This window comes from Leucoraja erinacea, chromosome 21, assembly GCF_028641065.1.
Source record: "Leucoraja erinacea ecotype New England chromosome 21, Leri_hhj_1, whole genome shotgun sequence".
Lineage (NCBI taxonomy): Eukaryota > Metazoa > Chordata > Chondrichthyes > Rajiformes > Rajidae > Leucoraja > Leucoraja erinaceus.
The window spans coordinates 22234538-22254687 of NC_073397.1; the positions used below are offsets into that span (position 1 = coordinate 22234538).

Genomic DNA, 20150 nt, shown 5'->3' on the forward strand with positions numbered 1-20150 from the left:
ACCTCCTCTGATAACTTGTTTCATACATCCACCACCTTTTGTGTGAAAAAGTTATCCCTCAGATTCCTATTAAATCTTTTCCGCTTCACCTTAAACCTATATCATCTGATCCTCAATTCACCTACTCTGAGCAAGAGACTGGCATCTACTCCTCATATGCGAATACTCAGGAAATGACAATAAAGATTTACAATTACAATTACAATTACAATAAAGGGCCTGTCCCACTATCGTGACTTTTCAGCGACTGTCTTTGACCTTCAAGCTCGAGGGCACTCTCCTGAAAAACCTCGAGCTAGATCGACCGTCAGCGATGAAACCGCGAGCTGGATCGACTGTTTGTGCGCGCACACACACACACGGAGACACACACACACACACACACACACACACACACACACACACACACACACACACACACACACACACACACACACACACACACACACACACACACACACACACACACACACACACAGACACCGCGAAGGCGGGGGCCAGGGAAAGCGAGGGAGCGGTGTCTGAAATTCACACCTCCGGTGAACAGGAAGGTCAAAGACGGCTGGCACAGTTACAGTAAGTCCTTTAGAGAGCGCTTTTATTGTTTCCACATTTTCTGCACAATTGCATCCAAATTTCCCTTCCAACCACTCATTCCTCCTGCCACTAGCTTAACTCAAATCCCCACCCCAGGATGACCTGTTTTCTTCATCCGTTCAGAATATACAGTTGAAATAAAGTGAAACAAATTCAAAAGGTACAAATACAAGTTAGGAAAGAATAGTGTATGTTGAGAATAAAGTCAATCAACCTTGCAGGGAGGCTGAGCAGAAAATGTACAGGCTGATACTGATATGCACAGATGGGAGGATGACCTATAGATAAGAAACTACCAAGAAAATGAACATGGAAGGAGAGATAATACTTGAAAATGAATTGAAATAATTAACAAAATATCACCAAATATTCTGGGAAAATGAATGGCAATATATATTACAAAAACAAGATGCAAAAGAGATAACGTGCTTTTTTTTTTTAAACTTGCATTAAGAGAAATAAGAAGTTTTTGTTTGCATAAAATAATGTTTGAAATTATCCCTTACCAAAAATGAAGGTGCATACAAATAACCTTGCCTATGATTGCTCTTTGACTTGGGGTCTGCATGCAATTATAAGTTGTGAATTTTCCATGTTTTATGCAGTACAAAACTACCTTCTATAATTTGGAATGTAGAATAGATTTATTGAAAGTTTTTCTCATTGACATTTTTCTTTTTATCTCTTCACAATTTGTTTCTTGTCTTTGAATTGTGGATTATCTTTTCAACGTCGGAAATGATCTTCACGATAGTTTGTAAGTCGCTTTTGTATCGTGTTACGAAATATAGCTAAATAATGTTTATTTTTGCTAAATTTGTAAATATTAATTTTATTAGCTTGTCTTTTTGTTTCGACTTAATGAAGACCGATGATCAGAGGAGAAAAAAATAATATTGTGTTTGGTCTTGCTATTGCATATAGTCGGGAAGCTTTGCTTGCAGTTATTATGGATTGTTGAGGACCACTGGGATAACCCCACTCTTGCAAGTACAATACCCCTGCCATCTCTTTAGATTATATATATTTCTAAGGGCTAGTGTGCATTTAACCAATAGGTGGCCCATGATAGATCAATTTCATTTTTTAATCACCATCTCACCACTGTCCCTGCTATCATCTTTGGTTAATGGACTGATGAATGTTTGGTTGTAACTGAAAGTCCTTGGTATGCCTTAAATAATCCACTCAAAAGAGAAGCTTGCTTTCAGATTTGATTACTCCTTTTATGTAGATAATTGAAGTCTATAGAAAGCAAATCTATACATTAGTCAGTGAAATCGCAGAAATGTCTTTGCCACACACATGAAATCTTTGTGCGTGCTGCTATAAATTACACTTTAAAATTAGGTGTGTATTGTCCAAATTGAATGTTTAGATTACCAAGAGACGATTGGCAAAGCTGTTCAGTTTTAATGAGTTGGTAATAATACTGTCTCATTAAAATACATCTACTTCTGGAGGAAGTTTCTTCTCCCAGGTGTCTAATGAGCCTATTGCAATTACTCCGGTTTTCTTTCTTTCACTAAAATTTAACATAAATATTAAGCTTCAGTTGTGACATTCCCAGTGAGCAGGATGTTGGTGAGAGCATAACTAGGTCCCTGTTCAGCACAGCCAATGGGTTGCAGCAAGCATCATCAATCATCAGTCCTGTCAAGTACTTACACCTTGGCTTCATTTGAGGCACGCTTGGTTTGTTGTTTTGTAATTAGCTTGGCCGAGCGGGCAGGAAATGTTGTACATACACTCGTGAGCAGCTGGCAAATTCAAGGAATTTTCCAGCATGAAACAGACGGTGAACTACAAACACTGGGCCTCCAAAGAGGGAAGATGATCATCAGATAGTAACAGCCTGCCATATTTCTTTGGCTAATTTAAGAGACATCTTTGATCCATGTTTGAAAAACACATTCATTTAAAATTGTTTTTAACTTTTGGCATATTCTAAAATTATACCAATAAACATTTAGCAATAAATTTTTGAAGATTGAGGAAATATTGGTTACTGTCCAGTCCTGTGGGAGGTTGTTTGTGACCACAAAATATACAAAGTTCTTTCTCAAGAACACTATAAACGCCTCTCTTGCCTCTTCATAACCTGGGATCGATTCCATCAGGGCCTGGGAATTTAATACTCCTAGAGTCCCAATATCACCACTGTTTTAATCTCAAGTAGCCCAAGCACACTGGTATGCCCCTCACTGATCTCACTGTCTTCTATGTTCTTCTTCTTGATGAAATGTATGTGTGTGTATATATATATATATATATATTAGAACTTATTTCGTACCTTCCATATATCCTCTGACTCCAAGCATAAATTCACTCCTTTATTCTTGATTATCTTCTTGTTTATAAAACCTTTTTTATTTAAAAAAGATATTCAATTAGATTTGCCAGTGGTATTCCCCAGTGTCCCTTCTAATTTCCCACTTGAGTTCTTTAATGCTTACTTTATATTCCTCAAATGACCTGTTTGATTTCATCTTTCCAAACCTTGCATATGCTTTCTTTTTGACCAAATTTAAAACATTTTTGGTCATGTAACATTCCCTTGCTATTCTTATCCGTCCTCCTTGCTGGAATATGCCAGCCCTGGACTCTGATCAGCTGGTCTTTAAATGACTCACATGTCAGATATGGACTTGCCCAATATCAACAGCTCCTAATTTACTCTTCTTGGCTCCTGCCTAATAATGTTGTAAACTGCCTAACCCAATTTAATTCCTTCCCCAATGTCCAGACTTATTCATAACTATCTTGAAACATATGGAGTTGTGATCACTGTTCCAAATGTACTCTTTCATTGAAACACTAGTCACCTGACCAGGCGCGTTTCCCAGTTATAGGGCCAGTATGATCCCCTCCTTAAGTTAGACTATCCACATACTGTTTCAGGAAACACTCTTGGATACATCTAACACGTTCTACTCCATCTAATCTTTTGCACTGAGCAAATGCAGTCAATATTTGTGAAGTTAAAGTTATGTCAATCCTGTTGCTTTTGCATCTGCTATAGTCTCTTTGCCTATCTGTTCCTCTTTATCCTCTTATCAGAGATGTCAGGTTTTTACAATGCCTCTATGTTCCCATTTAATAGCATTTTAAAACTTAAAAGATGAAATGCACAACTATTTTTAAAGGTAAAATGTATTATTAAGTTAATCAAGTTAATTAATTTATTTTGCTTCCAGACTGCTTTACACTGGGCAGCAAAACATGGCAAAGAAAATATGGCAAGAATGTTAATAAATGCAGGAGTGGACATCAATCTCAGAGCTGTAAGTTCCATATTTTCCTTTTTAAATTTACTATACTGCAGAAGGAGGTCCAAAATCTCTTAAAATAAATTTCCATTGTTAACGATCTGCAGATGATACAATTGGAACAGCAGCCGATAACATGATTTTTTTTGCTGCATTGCTAATTATAATGAAGAGGAGGCATTTTATTTTCCTTTGGAGTAATTTTGTTTAAAGTTCAGAGAGCCTAACATCAACGGTCGCAAAGTTACTAGAGAGTATTCTGAGGGATAAGATAGATATGCATTTAGATGACATGGGATAGTCTGCACGGTTTTGTATGTGAGAGATCGTGTATCACGAATCTGAGGTTATTTTTTTAAAGATGTGTCCAAAAAGGCGGTTCAGTTTTGGTTTGATATATGAAGGATGTCATTAAGCTGAAACAAGTGCAGGGAAGATTTACGAGGATGTTGGCATCGTGCATTGTGAAAACGTGTAGTATCCAAAATTTGCTTTTATTTCTTAGAGTGCAGGAGGCTGAGAGGTGATCTTATAGAGGCGTTTCAAATCATGAGGGGAATAGATAGGATGAATGCACAGAGTCTTTTACCCAGGGTAGGGGTAATAAAATAAAAAAAACGAAGACAAAAATTTATGGTGAGAGAGGCACGATTTAATACAAACCTGAGGGGCAACTTTTTCCAATCAGAGGCTGGTGGGTATATAGTGCCTTCCATAATGTTTGGGACAAAGTCCCATCATTTATTTATTTGCCTCTGTACTCCACAATTTCAGATTTGTAATATAAAAAAAATTACATGTGGTTAAACACATTGTCAGATTTTATTAAAGGCCATTTTTATACATTTTGGTTTCACCATGTAGAAATTACAGCAGGTTTTATACATAGCCCCCCCCCCCCCCCCCATTTCAGGGCACCATAATGTTTGGGACACAGCAATGTCATGTTTAGTATTTTGTTGCATATCCTTTGTATGCAATGACTGCTTGAAGTCTGTGATTCATGGACATCACCAGTTGCTGGGTGTCTTCTCTGGTGATGCTCTGCCAGGTCTCTATTGCAGCCATCTTTTGCTTATGCTTGTTTTGGGGACTAGTCTCCCTCAGTTTTCTCTTGAGCATATAAAAGGCATGCTCAATTGGGTTCAGATCGGGTGATTGACTTGACCACTCACGAATTGATCATTTTTTAGCTTTAAAAAACTCCTTTGTTGCTTAAGCAGTATGTTTGGGATCATTATCTTACTGTAGAATGAACCACCGGCCAATGAGTTTTGAGGCATTTGTTTGAACTTGAGCAGATGGGATGTGTCTATACACTTCAGAATTCATTGTGCTACTACCACCAGCAGTTGTATCATCAATGAAGATAAGTGAGTAAGTACTTCAGCAGCCATACATGGCCAGGCCATAACACCCCCACCACTGTGTTTCACAGATGAGATGGTATGCTTTGGATCTTGTGCAGTTCCTTCTCTCCTCCATACATTGCTCTTGACATCACTCTGATGTGTTAATCTTCGCCTCATCTGTCCACAAGACGTTTTTTCCAGAACTGTGGTTGCTCTTTTAAGTACTTCTTGGCAAACTGTAACCCGGCCATCCTATTTTTGCAGCTAACCAGTGGTTAAACCTGTGGCATCGTGTAGTGTAGCCTCTGTAATTCTGTTCATGAAGTCTTCTGCGGTCAGTGGTCATTGACAAATCCACACCAGACTCCTGAAGAGTGTTTCTGATCTGTCGGACAGGTGTTTGGGGGGTATTTCTTTATTATAGAGAGAATTTGTCTGTCATCATCTGTGGCGGTCTTCCTTGACCTGCCAGTCCCTTTGCGATTAGTAAGCTCACCAGTGCTCTCTTTCTTCTTAATGATGTTCCAAACAGTTGATTTTGGTAAGCCTAAGGTTTCGCTGATGTCTCTAACAGTTTTATTCGTCTTTCTCAGTCTCATAATGACTTCTTTGACTTTCATTGGCACAACTTTGGCCCTCATGTGATAAACAGCAATTAAAGTTTCCAACGGTGATGGAAAGACTGGAGGAAAGACTAGGTGCTGAGAGCTCTCTTATACCTGCATTAAGCAGGCAGTTAAACACACCTGAGCTGTGAAGCCATGTGTCCCAAATATTATGGTGCCCTGAAATGGGGGGACTGTGTATAAACACATTGTAATTTCTGCATGGTGAAACCAAAATGTATAAAATTGCCCTTTAATAAATTCTGACAATGTGCACTTTAACCACATGTGATTTTTTTTTTTAATTACAAATCTCAAATTGTGGAGTACAGAGGCAAATAAATAAATGATGGGCCTTTGTCCCAAACATTATGGAGAGCACTGTATGGGACGAGCTGCCAGGGAAGGTAGTTTAAGCAGATACTATAACAGTATTTAAAAAACATTTGGACAGGTACATGGATAGGAAAGGTTTAGAGGGATATGGACCAAGCATGGAAAAAGGGATATGCTTAGATGGGAGTCATGGTCGACATGGACGAGTTGGGCCAAAAGGCCCATTTCCAAGCTGTATGATTTTAGTTTACAACCTTTTGAATCTCTCCATTGTAGAAAACTGCATCTCTTTACTACATTCTTAATATTTGAAAAGTTTCAAATTACAATCCTAATAACCTGATTCAGGGAAATAGTATTACTATATATCCCCAACATGACATGATTATTTACATAATATATAATTGTGGAATTCATTTTAATCATTTACATATGTTCTGTAGCACAAACACATTATCTGGGAAAAGTTGTCATTTGTAGAATACACAATCATGAAACAACTAAATGCACGAGTAGGCACCGGAGTATAAAACCAGCGGTGGAAGTGGATAAAGGTTAACAAATGTACAAAGCTAATTATAGAGGTCACGATTAGGTGGCTGGCATGTCATAGTCTGGAGTAATATAGTGGTCCTTTGGGTATTAGATAGCAGTGCACATGACAGGCAGCTGGAGGAAGAGAATGGACAAGGCAAAGAATTCATACTTGGACAATTAGGCAGGTGCGGAAAATAGTTGAGTGCAAGAAAACATCTTGTTAAAACCATAATAGCCCTATGTGATAAATGATGAATCTGCATTTTAAAACATTATTCCACAATTGTGTATCATACTATATAAACACTAGTAACAAAATGATGAGGAAAATCTCTAGTTTTGATCACAAATTGGCCCGTGCTTTCACTGACATTGTACCAGACCACACTGTTGCTCATGGTAGTGCATGGGTAGTGACTCTGAACACTTATGAACATATCTGTTTTGTCTCATTGTTCATGCATTACATAATAGCTGATATATTGCTGCTTAAACTGCTCTGTGGAATAGGAGATCTAAAAGTGAATCCACAGATTAATCTATTTCTTGTATTAAGAAACAATAATTTCTGTTATTGTTCCTCGTTGTAGAGCACAGTTAAGTTTGCTGAGAACAAAAGGTAAAATTGTGTTTTAGATCATCATTTATTCTGATGAGAATTATCCTTAATTCTTTTTTCTTACTGCCTAGCAGTATCTGGCTGGTTTGAACCACTGCCTTTGTTTTATAGCTGCTTTGCATGTTCCAAAAAAGAACATTCAAGTGGCATGGCAAGCTCAAAGGAGGATGGTTAATTAGTTGAACCATTGCCTCTTTTATGGGGGCTGATACAGAGTGAACAACAGTATTACATACTGAACTCTTGAATAAGTGCAACATATAGATCTGATCATCTGACTTTGGATATTCAAACCCCTTATGTTACTTCCATTTTACTATATGAATTTTTAGTGAAATTGTAATTAAAGCATTTTTTTTGTTTCCTCTTTCACTGTTTTCTGCCAACTGATGGATAAACAAAGCATGTAAGTTCAAGCTATTTTATCATTTGTTTTGAGCAATTGTGTTCTGTTAGATGAAACTACATTTCAGATGATGGAGCAAAAAGGCAAGTGGTCACTGGAGATTTGATTACAACTTTGCAGAATTTAGTTAATTCCAAATTTAAATCTGTTAACCTTGACATGCTATTATTTGAAACTATATTTTTAATTGCCATTTTTCTGTTGGTTTTCCTTCCCTTCCTTAAAAGCATTGAATCCTTGTTGACCATGACTTTGTCTGTGGTCAACACACTCATCAACTTCATTATTTTATTCTTGCAAGCAGTGTCAAAAACCTTTTTGACAATATTGAATGAGGAACCTTGCTTATCTACTATTTGTATTAACAAGACTCCCTGGAATTTACAATGATTAACATTGTTTTGTTTTTGGCTCCAAGCAAATTGAGTTAAATTTAGCACTCAATGACAGCCACTTCAAATTTTACCACAGTTATAGTGCTGGCACGGAATATACCGGTGGCATGGAATATTGTTTAAACAAGCTGATTACTTATTAACTTAGTAGGCTAAATATGGTTCTGATTTGTTTTAATTGAATCAAACCTCAAATCACTATTTTGGTAATTCTTGAATTTAAAAAATAGGTAAAGGTGCGTTTTCCATTATACTCAAGCACCTGTTTGCCTATAAAGCAACACTGACAGTGCTGTGGAGATAATTGTTGGCAGCTACATTTCTCTCTCCCAAGTTTATCCTGTTCTTAAGTCAAAAAGAATTATCAAAATTCCCCCAAAAATTGCCTCAAATATTTAGGATATTTCAATTTCACATTTTAAGAAAATTAAAATATCAAAAAATCTTTTTGTATTGTAAAATCATGCAATATTACAATACCTACACGAAAGATTGTAACTTCCTGGTTACTAACAGTCACTTAATATTTCTCGACATCTATGAAAGGTCTCACAACTAATAAAGCCTTGTGGTCTTCGAAAGCTTTAATATATTTGTGATGCTTTTGATGTTTGGAGACGTTTAAAAATTACAGATTAATATAAATTAAAAGATTGCTATCTATACAGAATTTTTTTTTTTAATGAAGTACGCATATATTTTTAAAAGTCTTGGATTCCGCAACAAGGACACCGTAGTGGTTGGGCTCAAGTATAATGCTGAGGAACCCATCCTGGTGTCCCAATGACAGCTCTTTTTATCAGTTGTAACATTAAATCAGTCTAAATTTGGGACTTGCATATTTTACACATCCAGGACACATTGCTGCAGTTTGAGCAGATACATGACAATAGTTTGTTTAGAGACATCAGAAATTAAGTCACATTTTTTTTTTGGGGGGGGGGCAAGAGTTTGATACTACAGACACTTTTATCCTTAATCTTCACCATTCTTCATTTATTTTTAAAATGGTACCCTACTGTTAAAATTAGTACAACAAATTGTTTAAATTCAGTTGTGTACATTTTCTCCATCCATCTTCTATCAATATTATTTATCAATTGAGAAACTTTACAGAATTCAAGTAAAGATGAAGATTATCAGTCAGTACAGTAGGAATAATTCTGATAGCTGGCAAATTCTGAGATTGGGAGGTGGGACAATTAAAAATAATATTTTATGTAAATGAAATCCTTGGATAATCACTGCTTGATTAAACTTTTTTTTTCCTTTCTGCTTTTGGTGATTGTCTTCTGCAACAGGGAGTGAGTATTGCATGTCTTTTTCATTATTTTCCTTTGCCTGATAAATTATAAGCATTGGTCTGTGGCTTTAATTTGCTTTTCATGATCACTGATCTAATACTGATGATGCTATGTGCAAGTCGCACACTGTCGGTACCCTTAAAGCTTTATACCTACCTATAAAAATGAGGCTGTACATTGTTCAGGATTTTTTTAAAGTAATTACATTGTTTAGGATAAAAAAGTAGTTACAGCGCCCTCCATAATGTTTGAGACTAAGACCCATCATTTATTTATTTGCCTCTGTACTGCACAATTTGAGATTTGTAATAGAAAAAAATCACATGTGGGTAAAGTGCACATTGTCAGATTTTAATAAAGGCCGTTTTTATACATTTTGGTTTCACCATGTCGAGATTACAGCAGTGTTTGTACATAGTCCCCCCCCCCCCCCCCCCCCCCCCCATTTCAGGACACCATAATGCTTGGGACACAGTAATGTAATGTAAATGAAAGTAGTCATGTTTAGTATTTTGTTGCAAATTGTTTGCATGCAATGACTGCTTGAAGTCTGTGATTCATGGACATCACCAGTTGCTGGGTGTCTTCTCTGGTGATGCTCTGCCAGGTCTCTATTGCAGCCATCTTTGGCTTATGCTTGTATTGGGGACTAGTTCCCCTTCAGTTTTCTCTTGAGCATATAAAAGGCATGCTCAATTAGGTTCAGATTGGGTGATTGACTTGACCACTCAAGAATTTATCATTTTTTAGCTTTAAAAAACTCATTTGTTGCTTTAGCAGTATGTTTGGGATCATTGTCTTGCTGTACAATGAAACGCCGGCCAATGAGTTTTGAGTCATTTGTTTGAACTTGAGCAGATGGGAGGTGTCTATACACTTCAGAATTCATTATACTATTACCATCAGCAGTTGTATCATCAATGAATATAAGTGAGCCAGTACCATCAGCAACCATACATGCCCAGGCCAGAACACCCCCACCACCATGTTTCACAGATGAGGAGGTATGCTTTAGATCTTATGCAGTTCCTTCTCTCCTCCATACTTTGCACTTGCCATCATTCACATATATGTTAATCTTTGTCTCATCTATCCACAAGACCCTTTTCCAGAACTGTAGTTGCTCTTTTAAGTACTTCTTGGCAAACTGTAACCTGGCCATCCTATTTTTGTGGCTAATCCAGTGGTTTGCATCTTGCAGTGTAGCCTCTGTACTTCTGTTCATGACATCTTCTGCAGACATTGACAAATCCACACCTGACACCTGAAGAGTGTTTCTGATCTTTCGGACAGGGATTTTTCTTTATTATAGAGAATTCTTCTGTCATCAGCTGTGGAGGTCTTCCTTGGCCTGCCAGTCCCTTTGTGATTAGTAAGCTCACCAGTGCTCTCTTTCTTCTTAATGATGTTCCAAACATTTGATTTTGGTAAGCCTAAGTTTGGCTGATGTCTCTAACAGTTTTAAGCTTGTTTCTCAGTCTCATAATGGCTTAGTTTACTTTCATTGGTACAACTTTTGTCCTCATGTTGATAAACAGCAATAAAAGTTTCCAAAGGTGATGGAAATACTGGAGGAAAGAATAGGTGCTGAGAGCTCATTTTTACCCAATTGCCTCCTTAATCTAGGTTTATGCCTAGATTAAGGAGGCAATTAAACACACCTGAGCAATTACAAATGCCTGTGAATCCATGTGTCGAAAACATTATGGTGCGCTGAAATGGGGGTACTATGTACAAACACTGCTGTAATTTCTACATGGTGAAACCGAAATGTATAAAAATGGCCTTTAATAAAATCTGACAATGTACACTTTAACCACATGTGATTGTTCTATTACAAATCTCAAATAAATAAATGATTAGTCTTTGACCCAAACATGTATTTTCAATCTTTAACTTTATTATTATGCACTGACGTATGTCAGAACTTTGGGGTGGGGGCTAAAACGGACAAAATATCTAATGTGTTGCTTAAAAGTTAACAGATCAACACTGCTTTGTTGTAACGTAAGCAAATGAGAGGATTACCAAACATCGCAATAAAGATGATGTATCTTTTGTACAATTAGCACTTCGGTAACAAAATGCAAGCTTTATCCTCAGTTGGTAGAATTGTGTATTCTTCCATCAGTAATCATTTCTCTAAGAGATAATCTTTAAAATTATTTTGTTACCCCAAATAAATGAACTATTTATTTATTCTTAACTGTTTGTAGAGATATTATGAAAATACGTGCAGATAGTCTCTTTAATCAGCCTTTTTTTTTTTTTTGCAACAAGAGAGTCTGTTGTCCCACTGAAGAACACGTGAAATAATCCAGATGCTGGAAATCTGAGTTAATTAGTTAAATATTGTTATTTTGATTTGGCAGCATCTGTGGTTGAAAACTAACAACCCTTAATGGGTTTTAATCTATTTGAAATGGGATGGTATAGAAATTGCAATATGCTTTTGATTGTGTGATGAAGCAATTGCTTTTGAGAAATTAATATCTCTTAGCTATTTTCTGAACTTTTTGTTAAATGTTGATAAAATAAACATAATGCCTTTAGATGGTATAATTATTTTGTTCCTTGATTTATCATTACATTCAATAGAAGAAACAAAAAGATCTGCCTAACAGTTGTATTACGTTTTTGGTATTTCTTCCCACAAAGCTTCATCTTATTTTAAAGTAAGACTGGTTAACTGTTTTCTCAGGGGTACACACCTTTGCACATAGCAGCACTCCACTCCCACTTGGACATCATGGATCTTCTTATTCATAACTATGGTGAGATGCCTGATGAATTGAATGCTTTTGTAGTAATATTTCATTGCCGTATTCATTGATAGATGTTCAAAAATGTGCATGTATAAACTGTTCATTTTATCCAAAATTCTGAAGTGGAGAAATCTTTAAAGCTGTTAAATAAAAGTTGAAACATTTATTGATTAAGAACTGGAATCTTGTAGTATTTAAATTAAAGTATGGACACCTTTTGTTGAACTGTATACGTTTAGTAGTACAGGTGCACAACCTTTTATCCGAAAGCCTTGGGACCAGACACTTGTCGGATTTCGGACATTTTCGGATTTCAGAATGGAAGATTTTTAGCGTAGATTAGGTAGGTAGCGCGGGCGGCTTGAAAAGTCTGGAGCTGCTGCCTCCTCCCCGGTGACTGGCAGAATCATTGCATAAATGTTAGTCAGTTAGTTTGGAGGGATTTTATGTGGTGGTGGTGGAGTCGGGGTGAAGGGGGAAACTTTAATTCTTAGTCCCCTACCTGGTCGGCGACTCCCAACCTCGCGGAGCTGGGGGCTCCGTCCGGCCGCGGGCGGCGCCGGTTGTAGCTCCGACCCCGGCAACTCTACCCCTGGCTGCGAGGCGCTCCAAATCCAGCGCCGCCCGCGGTCGGACGTCCCAGCTCCGGGAATGTCGGGAGTCGGCAGCGTCGCAGCGCTGGGATACCAGCGGGGAGCGAGCAATGCCTTACCGGGTCGCCGTGCGGCAAGCTCCGGAACGCTGTGGCCGCCGACACACAACATCGCGGAGCGTCGCTGGATTTGAAGCCGCGGAGCTGGGGGCTCCGTCCGGCCGCGGGCGGCGCCGGTTGGAGCTCCAACCCCGGCAACTCTACCCCTGGCTGCGCGGCTCCAAATCCAGCGACGCTCCGCGATGTTGTGTGTCGGCGGCCACAGCGCTCCGGAGCTTGCCGCACGGCGACCCGGTAAGGCATTGCCCGCTCCCCGCTGGTATCCCAGCGCTGCGAAGCCGGCGACTCCCGACATTCGCGGAGCTGGGGCGTCCGGCCGCGGGCCGCGCTGGATTTGGAGCGCCTCGCAGCCAGGGGTAGAGTTGCTGGGGTCGGAGCTACAACCGGTGTCGCCCACAGCCCCAACGACCACAGTGCTGCGGAGCTTACTGCACAGCGACCCGGTAAGGCATTGACCGCTCCCCGCCTCTCCGACCAGGTAGGGGACTAAGAATTAAAGTTTACCCCTTCACCCCCCTTCACATAAAAGCCCTCCAAACTAACTGACTAACATTTAAGCAATGATTTACAGATGTTTAAGCGTCTCCCGGTCTCCAGGGAGGAGGCAGCCGCTACAGTAGTACAGACCTGGGTTGACCGTGGGTCGTTTTGGGTCAAGTTTGGCGCCAAACGCGAGCTTTGGTGCGCAGACGACATCTGGAAAAAATGGCCGGTTTTCGGAGCTTTTCGGTTTCTGGAACACCGGATAAAAGGTTGTGCACCTGTAGCAAGAATAATGTTCTTAATATATTGTGAACAATGGATGTTTATGAAGGGTTTGAAATTAATTGAGTGTAAATATAAAATGCAAGATTGCATTGGTTTTGGAAGACTGAAGTCATAATTTTTGTATTCATGTATTTTGCATCATGTGTAACTAAATACCAGCTTTTAACTGGAAGATCCAACCCGTAGGTTTTATGTAGACATAATCCAGAAGTGGAGGTATGTATGAGGATTGAGCATATTGTTCAAAGTTAAAATTGAACCCGATTCTAATGTAGTCTGAGATTAACCTCCATGCAAAGCTTAAAGGATGTAGTTAACAATTGTATTTGTCCATTTTGCCCCTCCTTGAGCTATGGGCTCTACAATCAATTGAAATGCCCCTAATAACAACCAGACAATTGGGTAATACAGACCGCTATTATTTGGGAGATGAAGTGCGAGCTGAGGATGGATCCTGTTTTGTACAGCCAGTTGCTTTATTAAAATATAACCACCCCCTCCCCGGGTACTTTCCCCTGCAACCACAGGAAATGTGGTTTACCTCCCCCCTCGACCCCATCCAAGGATCAAATCATTCTTTCCAGGTGAGGCAGAGGTTCACCTGGACCTTCTCCAACCTCATCTACTGCATCCGCTGTTCCAGGTCTCAATTTCTCCACATCGGAGAGACCAAGCTCAGGCTTGGCGATCGCTTCACTGAACGCCTCCGCTCAGTCCGTCTTAACCAACCTGATCGCCCGGTTGCTCAGCACTTCAACTCCCCCTCCCATTCCCACTCTGACCTTTCTGGTCTGGGCCTCCACCATTGCCAGAGTGAGGCCCAGCTCAAATTGGAGGAACAGCACCTCATATTTCGCTTGGGTAGCTTGGGTATGAACATTCAAATCTCTAATTTTAGATAGCTCTTGCTTTCTCCTTCCTTCTCATAGAAACATAGAAAATAGGTGCAGGAGGAGGCCATTCGGCCCTTTGAGCCAGCATCGCCATTCATTGTGATCATGGCTGATCGTCCCTTATCAATAATCCGTGCCTGTCTTCGCCCCATAACATAGAAAATAGGTGCAGGTGGGGGCCATTCGGCCCTTCGAGCCAGCATCCCTTCTCCTCCGCTTCCCAGTTCTCCCACAAGTCATATGGCTCCGCCTACTTCCCTTATTTTTCCCGGACAAATTACAACTGAGGCACAACTAAAATATTAGAACAGTTCCAAATCATTTATACCTGTTAAAATACAACGTCTGAAATATTATACAGTGCCCAGTGTCAGGACATCAGATAAAGGATCTCAGACTTGAAATGTTAACTGTTCCTCTTCTTTCAGATGCCATCTGTCCTACTGTTCTGTCATGTCTTGGCTTCTTCCATTATCAGAGGGTTCAAATTTGTTTAGCATGTTAAAATATGTTGATGCTATAACTATCTACGGCTAGAATCTAATGCAAATATAATCTAGGTCAATTGACCAGTATAATAATTATTTCTTGATTTTTCAACAGGTGCAAAAACAAATGTAAGAGACTATAGTGGACGGTTTGCATCCCACTATCTAAAAGACAACGATGATTCTACAGATTGTTCTAACATATCTTCAAGTAAGCTTTACTTGTAATATTGTTGATAATTACTGGGTCCTTGTGTTTGTTGGGAGTGTGCTTCATTTCATTTGCCTCAGTCAGAAAGCTGGGCGTTCAAATTTCACTCAAAAGACTTAAACACAAAAATTTAATTTGATGTGTAATTACAATATTGAGAGGCCACAGTATCGTCAGTAGTGCTAATTTAAGTTCCTGCCTGAACTCGTAAATGGATGTAAACTTTCAATGGTACTATTTAGAAAAATAGGTGTAGGAGTAGGCCATTCGGCCCTTCGAACCTGCACCGCCATTCAATATGATTGTGGCTGATCATCCAACTCAGTTGGATGATCAGTACCTGCCTTCTCTCCATACCCCCTGATCCCTTTAGCCACAAGGGCCACATCTAACTCCCTCTTGAAAATATAGCCAATGAACTGGCCTCAACTACCTCTTGTGGCAGAGAATTCCAGAGATTCACCACTCTCTGTGTGAAAAATGTTTTCCTCATCTCGGTCCTAAAATATTTCCCCCTTATCCTTAAACTGTGACCCTTTGTTCTGGACTTCCCCAACATCGGGAACAATCTTCCTGCATCTAGCCTGTCCAACCCCTTAAGAATTTTGTAAGTTTCTATAAGATCCCCCCTCAATCTTCTCTTTCTTAGACATTTCTTAGAAACGTGGGGCATTATCCCCAACATTCCAGGCCCAATTGTACTTTTCAACCAATAACGCTGCAGTGCAACAGATGGTACTGCCTCGTGGCTTTGCATCTTTGCATCTTCTCTAGCCATAGGCGAGGTCCTGGAGGACAGGAAAGTAGCTGATGTCATTCCTACTACTGGATACTGCTGACCGCGCCTCACTAACTTGTGCTGCCATGAAATACGAGAGTAGCAACTGAAGGGAACACCACCACCTGCAGCTTCCCCTTCAAGTCGTGCTTCAGCCTCTCTTGGAATCATGTCAGCAATCCTTCATTGGATCTAAACAGGGACACTCACTGCCCAACAGCGTCGTTGTGAAAGATAAAATAGGAATTAATGTGATAAAATATCTGTACATCATTGATTAACATCTTCCATGGCGGTATAATAAAATCATTTTCCAGATGAAATGTTAATCTTAAAGAATTTGATACATTCTGTGCTGGTAATTTTATGTAACTTTATTGTAATTACTGAAGGAATTTTCCCTTTGAAAACAATATCATGTGACCAATGTTTAATTTGAGATGCACTAGAATTTGACTGAGCTGTTCAATAATTGAGTTCACAAGCTGACTGAATAAAGGGTTCCATTTAAAAGGCTAATGTGATATGAGAAGAATTAGTCTATTTGGTCCATCAAGCATACCTTGCCATTCAATCATGGTTGATACAGTGCATTCGGAAGGTATTCAAACCCCTTCACTTTTTCCACATTTTGTTACGTTGCAGCCTTATTTTAAAATTGATTAGATTCATTTATTTTTAATCATCAACCTACACACAATACGCCAGAATGAAGAAGCAAAAAACAGGTGTTTAGAAACGTTTGCAAAATAATTAAAAATAAATAACTGAAATATCACATTTATGTAAGTATTCAGACCCTTTTGATATGACACTTCAAAATTGAGCTTTGGTTCATCCTGTTTCCATTGATTATCCTTGAGATGTTTCTACAACTTGATTGGAGTCCACCAGTGGTAAATTAAATTGATTGGACATGATTTGGAAAGGGACACACCTATCTATACAAGGTCCCACAGTTGACAGTGCATGTCAGAGCAAAACCCAAGCCATGAAGACGAAGGAATTGTCCGTGGACCTCCGAGACAGGATTGTGTCGAGACACAGATCTGGGGAAGGGTATAAAACAATTTCTGCAGCATTGCAGGTCCCAAAGAGCACAATGGCCTCCGTCATTCTGAAATGGAAGAACTTTGGAACCACCAGACCCTTCATAGAGCTGGCCGCCTGGCCAAACTGAGCAATCGGGGAAGAAGGGCCTTTATACGGAGGTGATTCTGATGTTCACTCTGACAGAGCTCCAGAGATGGGAGAACCTTTCAGAAGGACAACTCCTCAGTAATAGGTGCAGGACAGCCTACTTGGAGTTTGCAAAGGGCACCTAAAAGACTCTCAGACCATAAGAAACAAGATTCTCTGGTCTGATGAAACCAAAATTGAACTCTTTGGCCTGAATGCCAAGTGTTACATCTGGAGGAAACCAGGCACCGCACATCATCTGGCCAATACCATACCTACAGTGAAGCATGGTGGCGGCAGCATCATGCTGTGGGGATGTTTTTCAGCGGCAGGAACTGGGAGACTAGTCAGGATCGAGGGAAAGATGAATGGACCAAAGTACAGAGAGATCCTTGATGAAAACCTGCTCGAGAGCGTTCTGGACCTCAGACTGGGGCGGAGGTTTACCTTCCAACAGGACAACGACCCTAAACACACAGCCAAGACAATGCAGGAGTGGCTTCATGACAAGTCTGTGAATGTCCTTGAGTGGCCCAGGCAGAGTCTGGACTTGAACCCGATCGAACATCTCTGGAGAGACCTGAAAATAGCTGTGCATCGACGCTCCCCATCCAACCCGACAGTGCTTGAGAGTATCTGCAGAGAAGAATGGTAGAAATTACCTAAATACAGGTGTGCCAAGCTTGCAACATCATACCCAAGAAGACTTGAGGCTATAATCGCTGCCAAAGGTGCCTCAACAAATTATTGAGTAAAGGGTGTGAATATTTATGTAAATGTGATATTTCAGTTATTTAATTTTAATTACTTTCCAAACATTTCTAAACACCTGTTTTTGCTTTTTTATTATGGGGTATTGTGTGTAGATAGATGAATTAAAAAAAAAAAAAAATCAATTCTAGAATAAAGCTATAACGTAACAAAATGTGGAAAAAGTGAAGGGGTCTGAATAAAAGAATGCACTGTATATCTTTCCCACTCAATCCCATCCTCCTGCCTTTTCCCCAGAATCCCTGACACCCATGCTAATCAAGTTTCTAGCAATCTCTGCCTTAAAAATATCCATTGACTTGACCTCCACAGCTGCCTGTGGCAATACATTCCACAGATTCACCACCCTCTGATGAAAGAAATTCCTCCCAGTCAGAGGGCAGTGAATCTGAAGCTCAAAGGTTGGTGAATCTTAAAGAAAGAAAACTGCTTTGGTACTATAATTATTCTTTAGAGCCACTGTGGTTAGATGTATTAATATTAGGTAATTACAAATACTATGTGAATTTGATTTTTAGTTGATAACTGTTTGTTCTTTTGTGTTTTAGAATTCCAACAGTCTCGGGGAGGACGACGGAACCGGAAGCTTGCTGGACTCTTCCTGCCAAAGAGCTATGGAAGCAATAAAAAGAATTGGGGTTCAGTAGAGAACCTGACAACAGATGACAAAGATGGTTCCATATTCCTGTCTGTACCAACATCATACAAAGCAGTACGCAAGTTTTCAAGATAGGATGCGTGTGTAAGCGAGAAGTTGTTATTTGAAGTTTGTGGACCCGTTACAATCTTTTATTCGAAACACGCAGCACATATATTTGTTTATTATATTAATATAAACACTTAATAGCAAGAATAATTGAAGTTGTATTTTAGGCACCTACTTCACCCACTGTGTAATGTTACTCAAGATACAAACCAGAGGAATCTTCCTTACTAAGTATTATTTAATCTGTTTTGTATTGTTGGTTGGTTCTGGGTTTTCAATTTTCCATGCCTTGCAAGTTTTGCATTGGACTTGCTGGTGGCTTCGAAGTGGCATTTTTACAACAATTTTTGTTCTTGTATTCTGCCAGGTTTTAATGCTTAATCATTAACCTTGGAAGTACATGTTTGAAGCTCATTTTGGGTAAACCGGTGAGGTTCACTGTCTACAAGGATAATCATCCATGTAATAAACAGCCTTGTAAACAAAACAGTAAGATCCAACTGATGTCGATATGCTTATAAGAGGGATAAGTGTTGACTCCACTTGTGCGATATTGTGATTGGGTTCTTTAGTGCAGATTTCTAGTGCAATCACATGCTTTGTTCAATACATTTTTGGAAGTACGAGAAAGCTGCTTGTATTCACAGAATAGTATCTTGAGTAAAATCAGACACTGGGAAGCGATGCTCTCTGAAGTAAAACCTGGAAGACCAAAATAAATTCATTTTTTTGCACACAAATAAAATCTGTAGTTATGCAACTTTTTCTATTGAAAGTGATAGTTATCCCATACAAGCCCTAAATTTGTGAGAATGTTGAGATGAATTCTTGGAATTCCACTCAACTCTCATTCTTGAACACTAATTATTCGAGCAACCCTGCCATATCATATAATCATAACTAATTTCTCTTTTTGATATCAATATATTTCAGCTATGATATACCTAGTTAATACTATTATTTCTACAGTCATGTTAAGGCTGTGAATATTTGCAACTGCAGGTTTCACATGATTTGATGTGAGAAGACTAGTACGATTACTTATTAAAGTTGGTGCAGATACAAGTATGCTTTGCTGTCTTGTTACTTGTTACATGATGCGAAGAGCTCCTGGAGCGGAGCCTTACAGCACCGCCCCGCGCGGCTTGGAATAGCCGCGGGACTCTGCGAGCGCACGCCGGGGGCTCTAACATCAAGAACCCGGTGTGCGACCTTGCATCACCCGGCGTGGCTTTAATGGCCTCGGGACAATCGCCATCGCCAGCCGGGGGCTTTGACTGACATCGGGGGGGGGGGGGGGGAGTGCAGTGGAGAGATAAGTTTTTTTGGCCTTCCATCACAGCAATGTGATGGATGTTTATGTAAATTATGTTGTGTCTTGGGTCTATTTGTTTGTAATGTATGGCTACAGAAACGTCATTTCGTTTGGACCTCAAGGGGTCCAAATGACAAATAAATT

At 39.5% G+C, this 20150-nt stretch overlaps 1 protein-coding gene across 1 annotated transcript; it reads left to right on the top strand.

The window, feature by feature from the left end:
- Positions 1–3794: 3794 nt before the first annotated feature.
- On the top strand, positions 3795–19178 carry LOC129707395 (ankyrin repeat domain-containing protein SOWAHB-like). The gene is made up of 4 exons (XM_055652398.1): positions 3795–3881; positions 12122–12194; positions 15162–15257; positions 18534–19178. The coding sequence occupies exons 1-4, from the start codon at positions 3834–3836 to the stop codon at positions 18716–18718; spliced, it is 402 nt and encodes a 133-aa protein (XP_055508373.1). The 5' UTR covers positions 3795–3833; the 3' UTR covers positions 18719–19178.
- Positions 19179–20150: the final 972 nt, after the last annotated feature.

Bases quoted from the DNA above. Each gene is read 5' to 3' on its own strand.
- LOC129707395 (XM_055652398.1), top strand. From the start codon at position 3,834: ATGGCAAGAATGTTAATAAATGCAGGAGTGGACATCAATCTCAGAGCT. The intron at 3,882-12,121 runs GTAAGTTCCATA...CTGTTTTCTCAG, and splicing joins TGGACATCAATCTCAGAGCT to GGGTACACACCTTTGCACAT. The intron at 15,258-18,533 runs GTAAGCTTTACT...TTTGTGTTTTAG, and splicing joins TTGTTCTAACATATCTTCAA to AATTCCAACAGTCTCGGGGA.